The following is a 7098-nucleotide window of genomic DNA, read 5'->3' as shown; positions in this document are numbered from 1 at the left end:
TTTCGTGCGGAATTGGAACAAATCAGAAAGTAAACCACACACCCAAGTTTACTAGAGAAAACATAACCAATTTCCCTCAAAAATGCAAAACAAAACCAATCAGAATTGAAAATCAACGCAAGTATTTACCTGACATGCTAATTCAGTGCCACCTAACTCAGATGAGTTTAGATCATACACCAAATATACTGAAATGAATAACTTTAACTAAAAAAAAGATACTGAAATGATTAGTTTAGCCGTTAGGATACCAATAAATATCTCTGATCAAACTGAAATTTTGTATTGTGACAAAAGCAGTGTGCCTATACAAGGTAATGATGCCCTATTTAAAAAAAAAAACAAAAACAAAAACAAAAAGCCATTATAGACAACTTGAGTATAATCCTGAGGGCAACTGGCGTAGATACAAGATTTGACACCATATACAGAGAAAAAGTATAGCAAGTTCTATGTGATCCTTGACAAGCCCACCAAGATTCAACTTTAACCCAGCAAACCAGTTTAGGAGCTCGCAAGGATGAGAACCGCATCGGCAAAGTCCCACCATGCGTCGGATTAAGTTTTAAGAGCAATAGCCAAAACTTTTTTCCTTGCTTCTCAGGAAAGAAATCCCTATAAACAAAACAATGGTTCAAGTATATGGAACTCTAATATCCATGCCAGTCACTCGGCTCTAACTCAAACGGTACTCTCAAAAGAAACCTGAATATGGGGAAGACTCCTCGGCTTTGGGCTTGAAGCAGTAGCAAGCCCATGAAGTAGTTTCACAACTTCAGTATTATCTTCGAGATAATACTTAGCCTTGCTTGGTTTTTGGCCAACGGTGCAAGCAAAGATCTCTGGAGCTGCAGGCAAGGATGGACTAGAGACCGTGCTTAATATGCTCTCAAACATATCTTCATCGGATCTATCATCTCCAATGCACATCACAAAATCTGGTGCATTCCCACTGTGCACCATTCTTGAAAGAACCTTTTCCGCAGCTAACCCTTTGCTTACTCCCTATATTCAACAAAACATTAATGAGAAATTTCACCCCAGATTCATATGTGAGAAAAAATCAAGAAAAAGGGAAGTTCTTTTTTTGGGGTTGGGGAAGGAATATATACCTGTGGCTTGACTTCGACAATAAGATTTCCCCTGTTAACAACTGCTGGTTCATTAGCAAGTACATTTTCCAGATGATCCACCAACTCCTTCGATTGGCAAGATCCAAAGTCAGGGTCTGCATCTTGATGGTGCCATACCAAAGCACTCTCTTTAATCTCTATGTTCGAGCCATCAGTTGCCTCCGTATATAATCCCATCACAGGTTCCACAATATTTTTCCAATCAAGATCGGCAGCCACTGGACTGGTTTCCCACTTGGATGATCGATTCCACCTGCACCAAGCAAAAGAACCTTAGCTTCTGTAGAAAAGTAAGTCAATAAGCAAGATGAACATTCAAAGCATGTTATTGTTAACGTACCTCAAGAAGTAACCATGTTCAGCTGCTATTCCCAGCATCTCACATGGAGCAAACCACTCACTCAGAGAATCCTGCCCCCTTCCGCTAACAATGAATACAGTGTTCTTGGGATCATTGCACAGAACATTCAGAACAGAGATGACTTCAGGGCTGGGGGTTTTAATAATAGAGTTTTGGGGAACAACAGTACCATCATAGTCAAGAAATATTGCTCTTCTGTTTGTTCTTCTATATGTTGAAACGATGTGTTCAATAGACAACTTCCTAAATCCCGGAGAAAGAGACACAACTCTAAATCTTAGACCCAAGCCAATCCCCCAGCATCGTTTAGTGTAATGATCCTTGCATGCTCTCTCTAAATCCTGCATAAAGCTGCGAGCCCAATAAGCTACATCATGAGAACTGACATAACGATAGTGTTTCTCATGCCGCAACTGCTTCTCAGAATCACGCATGGTGATGGCTGATTCCAAGGCATCAGCCACAGCATCAATGTCCCAAGGGTTAACCCTGATCGCTCCACTTAAAGAAGGTGAGCAGCCAATAAACTCAGACACAACAAGCATGCTTGTTCGAGGAGAATCTGATTTTCTACCCATAGCTTCATCCATATCTGGAGTACCTTGTCTGCAAACAATATACTTGTAAGGGACCAAGTTCATACCGTCCCTCACAGCATTCACTATGCAACATTCTGCTACAGCATAATAGGCAGACTTCTCAAAACGTGGAACATGACGGTCGATTAGAATCACCGGCTCATAATTAGGCGAACCATAATCCTTATTGATCCTTTGGGCGATTAAATACGTCTCTCTCTTTGCTTCCTGGACATCTTTCCCAGAGCCCCTAGCAGGATTGACTATTTGAACCAGAACAATCTTACCCTGCAGCTCTGTATGGTGCTTCAATAGCTGTTCTAAGGCAAGAAGTTTCAGACTGATGCCTTTAAATATATCCATGTCATCAACACCAAGAATCACCTTTTTCCCCTTAAATTGTTCCTGAATTTCTTTAATTTTGGCAGATGTTGAAGCAAGATTCAGCACAGATTCAAGCCGTCCCATATGAACGCCTACAGGAAGAATTTTAATATAAACCGTGCGGCCATAGTAATCAAGTCCAATGTGTCCCCGCTTTGATTCATAGTCCAGGCCTAACATTCTGCTGCAGCATGAGAGGAAGTGGCGTGCATAATCAAATGTATGGAAACCAATTAGATCACAATTTAGCAGACCCCTCAAAATTTCATCCCGAACTGGCAAAGTTCGGTATATCTCTGATGATGGAAATGGGCTGTGGAGAAAGAATCCAAGCCTGATACGAGTGGACCGCTTTCTCAAAAATGTTGGTAAAACCATTAAGTGATAATCATGAACCCAAACACAATCATCCTCAGGATTAATTATTTCCATAACCTTGTCAGCAAATATTTTGTTTGCGGAAACATAGGCCTGCCAAAGCGAGCGGTCAAAGCGATCACCATGGTCTGGGCACATGGGCAGCATATAATGAAAAAGAGGCCAAAGTGTCTGTTTACAGAACAAAAGGTAAAACTTCTTCTGAAGTTCATGGGGCAGAAATGTAGGCACACACTTGAAATCATCCAGCAGTTTTTGTGCAACTTCATCTTGTTCAGTAGCATCTATTTCAACCTTAAGAGAACCCACATAGAGTACCTCTGTTTCAGGAGAGAAGCCATCCTTCAACTGTAAATAAGGGGAATCCTCATCCAAACTGAAGCACCATTTGCCAGTTTCTGCATCCCTTTTGGCATGCAAAGGTAGCATATTTGCTACTATGATTTTCCTCTCATGGCACACATCTGAATCCCCATCAGTACTGCCATAACCATCCACATCAGAGATGATTCCTGGAACAGTCATTACCCGTGGAAGAACTCTGGGGGTATGAGGAATATCCAATAGGCCTCCAGAAGCCAAATCAAAAAAGTTTGAACATGATCTTGATGCCATTAATGACAAGTGAGAGAGTCCTTTCTACTTAATCATGCAGAACAACACTTCCCAACAGAAACTTTTGGCTCAGCTGTCCACAAACCTATAAAAGAGGAATGGTTTTGACCATATCAATAAATTGTTGGAAATGTAACTCCATAAAAGCATCAAAATAATTTGAATGCCATGCTGAAATTGGTTTCATACTTTGCATGGCTGCTCATTTCAAACAAGTGCTTTCTTTTTAATCATTTACTAGAAGCATTCAATAATGTACTTCCAGAGATTACATTTAATAAAAACTTTTATATATATTTATATGGAGCTTTAGTTGCTAAAAGGCTAACATGCGGAGTATCACATAGAGAAATTCCATTTGACTTCAGGAAAGAAGGAAAAGTAATTAGATGGTCTAGAAGTATTTAAAGCATATGTAGGCTTTCCATCAGAAGCAGACAAATCATCTCAAAACGAATAGGGTACAATGCAATTTGCTTAACCAATTATGAACATGAGTCTGACAGAGCGATGTTAAAATAAATAAAAATAGAGGGGCATTCAACCTATTTATGAAAAGCAAACATGTTTAAGCACGATAAAAGTAGAATTTGAGATACTTATAAAAATAAAAGGGTGAAAAAAGAATATGAGAGAGAACTCATGCGCAAGCCATAACGTCTTCATTAATTTCTTGAAACTTAAAAGTAAAGTCAGAGAAATAACCACAAATCTAGATGGTCCTAACCATATGATTCTAAGCCAAATCACAACCCATAACCTCAAGCCATAACCCAACCCAGCCTTCAGCCTGTAAAATTCAGCCCATAACCAGCTTACATCGAGAAATTTTGGGCTCAGGTTGGACTAGACTAGGATTGGGCCAGGCTGTAATGTTGGATTGGGTTGGGCTGATCTTCGATCTTATCAGGCTAAGGCAAGTAGGTTAGTGCATAGCTGAAAATTAACTTAAAATGACATAAATTATCATTAATTTTTTAATCCCATAAAAATTATCATAATAGAAAATTTTCAATCATATCAAAGAGCTACAAAGATATGGAAGTAATATTGTGTTCATTAAACACAACTTTTTTTAAGAATTACAAATATGAGGTACATCTAAAAACCTGTGTCATCTAAATTACAGGCTGGTATATTGGGTTATGGGCTGGACTTTTAAGGGTTGGGTTGTGTGGACCACAACCCTAGCCCGTTGGGTTGTTTTTGCCTAGGCCCAACCCAAGCTTGTCCAAAGTCTGAGTGGGATTCGGCTGGTCTACACTAGCTTGCATAAATCATACCCCTATTTATTGTCATCCCTTTTGCTTATCAAATTCATGCTAAAATCTTCTCCAGTATAATCCTAACAAGTTCCTGAATAATTCCTGATTTCAATAATATCCATATGAAACAGTTAAATCATAAATCTATCACAATGATGACAAACTGATAGATTCTAATTTCCATAGCAATACATATAGAATTAGAAGCTTGCTTATACACTCTACCATGTTAAATATGATCCAAATTTCTAATAATAACAAAATTAAATTAGAGATGTAGTATTACTACTAATACAGTGTAAACCAAAAATAGATATCACTCTTCCTCTAAAGAACTTTGGCATACACAAAAATTGGGTTTTATTTTTTTTTTTTGGGGGGGGGGGGGGGGGGGTGGAAGGAGCACAAATGCATGAAGCTACAACCATATTATGATACACACACTCATGCGTATGCATGTGAGAGAAGGACAGAGAAAGGTGTATAATGATCACTGAGAACCTATTGCATATATTAGCACCCCCAACTGTATAATTTGAAGAGTGAAAAGAAACAAGTATGAGAACCTCAAAATATGGGAAACAAAGCTAAACTAAGAATAAAAAGGCACAAAATTCATACAAATATATAGCAGAAGATTTTAAAAGGCAGCCAAATGTTATCATTAGGTTGTTTTTCATTAATGCAATAATGCATCCAATTAAAACTACTTCTACATTTACTTGGGTATGAAGCATAACAATCTACTATCGATAAATACACAATTGCGCAAGAGAATTAAAACTCAAAATTTACTATTTTTATCATCAACCCTAATCATCCCTGAGACAAACAAACAAAATACCAATGCTTCAAAAAAGCAATCTTGAGAGTGTAACACTGTAACCAGACTAACATGAGAGAATCTGCTAAGGTTCATGTTCACTTTTGAAAGTTCAAATTTTGAATTATGGCTCAATTCAAGTAAAAAGAAGCCTTATTTTAAATCTTGAACAAAATTAAGTCTTTTGTGAAGCAATAAGAAATATTAGTTTTCTCGGAAAGTATTTTCCGTCAAAACAAACAGTGTCTCTACGTACCACAAATAAATACAGAAATACGATAATCTCTCGACTAAAAATACAAAAATAAATAAAACAGTTTTTTTTACAGTGAGAGCAATTCACCACCAAAAAAAAAAAAAAAAAAACCTTCTAGATCTCAAAAAAAATAAAAAATAAAAAGAAAAATACGTTACGGTGTTGAAAAATCCAAAGATCTTAACCTGAAACAAATTCAAGCCGCTCTCGAATTTTCTCAAAGCCTTTAATTTGATCAAAATTCCTGCCAAAAACACCTAAATTACACCACAGAGAAAACTATATATACATATCAATATGTAAAAACGCGTAGAAAATCGCTCCAAAAGCCGTGTTTGGTTCCGAAGAAAAAAAAATCAAAAAAAAAAAAGAAAGTGAAAGTCTCTTGTCACTCTTTGTTCTCAGTTAAAAACAGCTGAGATCAAAGAGTCAAATTTCTCCTCCTCCTCCTTTTTCTTTTCTAAAAATATATTTCTCGGCAACCAAACAAGTCCTCAAGAAAATTTCAAAAAAAAAAAAAAAAAAAAACATACCAAAAAAAAAGGCGAGCGAGCTCTTTCAACGGTTTAAGGCGAAACAACAAAAGAAATGGAGAAGGGGTTAGAAAATCGGCGATCGGAAAATATCGGCAATTTTTGGATGTAGAGAGTGTTGTTTTTTGAAAGAGGTTTTCTTTTTTTTTTGGTTGAGAAGAAGAGAATGGAGGCTGCGTTGGATTGTTTTTGTTTTTGTTTTTGTTTTTTGTTTTGTTATATAAAAAGAGAGTGAGAGAGAGAGAGAGAGAGTAAATGTGGAAAATGAAATTTTATGTTTATATATATATATATATGGGAAAAAGGTTTTACTTGCTAGTTTTCTATTGGGGAGGGTTTGGGAATTGGGATAAGCTTTACCGCAAATACTTGGTTTTTTTTTTTTTTAGTTTTTGCTTTTCGGTTTCGGAGAAGTTTCCCATTTTGGTTTCCCAACTTGTTTGTTGAAATTACTATAATGCCCTTTTTTTTTACTTTTTAAGGCGTTGTGGGGCTTGACTTGTGTCCATTATCTAATTGGTCTTTGGATTTAATCTTGAAACAATGGACTATAAGCATGTCTTAGAGACTTGGAAAAGTTGTCTTAGAATTTCGTTCCCACTTCAATGTGTTTGTGAATTTCGATTGACATGATGTCTTGAGAGTATTGGAATATATTGTTAAAAAAAAATTATGAGAAAAAAAAATAATTAAATTTTTTTATAATTTTTTTTATTTACCATAAAATTATGGTCAAAGCTTTTTTAATATAATTTATTTAATAATTATTCTA

General features: G+C 36.5%; 1 protein-coding gene across 3 annotated transcripts; it reads right to left on the bottom strand.

The window, feature by feature from the left end:
- Positions 1 to 248: 248 nt before the first annotated feature.
- On the bottom strand, positions 249 to 6553 carry LOC126718552 (probable alpha,alpha-trehalose-phosphate synthase [UDP-forming] 10). Of its 3 annotated transcripts, none has more exons than XM_050420814.1 (5): positions 6327 to 6553; positions 5979 to 6050; positions 1474 to 3534; positions 1113 to 1386; positions 249 to 1005 (listed from the first exon to the last, which is right to left on the bottom strand). In XM_050420814.1, exons 3-5 carry the CDS (start codon positions 3447 to 3449, stop codon positions 682 to 684), a joined length of 2574 nt encoding a protein of 857 aa, XP_050276771.1. In that variant the 5' UTR covers positions 3450 to 3534; positions 5979 to 6050; positions 6327 to 6553; the 3' UTR covers positions 249 to 681. The 3 variants fall into 3 exon arrangements, with proteins under 3 accessions (XP_050276771.1, XP_050276770.1, XP_050276772.1); XM_050420813.1 differs by having other exon boundaries at positions 5979 to 6037; XM_050420815.1 differs by lacking the exon at positions 5979 to 6050.
- Between the last annotated feature and the right edge of the window lie 545 nt (positions 6554 to 7098).

Source organism: Quercus robur, chromosome 3 (genome assembly GCF_932294415.1).
Source record: "Quercus robur chromosome 3, dhQueRobu3.1, whole genome shotgun sequence".
In the NCBI taxonomy this organism is placed as follows: domain Eukaryota; kingdom Viridiplantae; phylum Streptophyta; class Magnoliopsida; order Fagales; family Fagaceae; genus Quercus; species Quercus robur.
The sequence above is the reverse complement of the archived record's forward strand: the minus strand, read 5'-3'. Positions and strand labels throughout refer to the sequence as shown.

Bases quoted from the DNA above. Each gene is read 5' to 3' on its own strand.
- LOC126718552 (XM_050420814.1), bottom strand. From the start codon at position 3,449: ATGGCATCAAGATCATGTTCAAACTTTTTTGATTTGGCTTCTGGAGGC. The intron at 1,387-1,473 runs GTACGTTAACAA...TGCTTGGTGCAG, and splicing joins GAACATGGTTACTTCTTGAG to GTGGAATCGATCATCCAAGT. The intron at 1,006-1,112 runs GTATATATTCCT...TGTTGAATATAG, and splicing joins TTGTCGAAGTCAAGCCACAG to GGAGTAAGCAAAGGGTTAGC.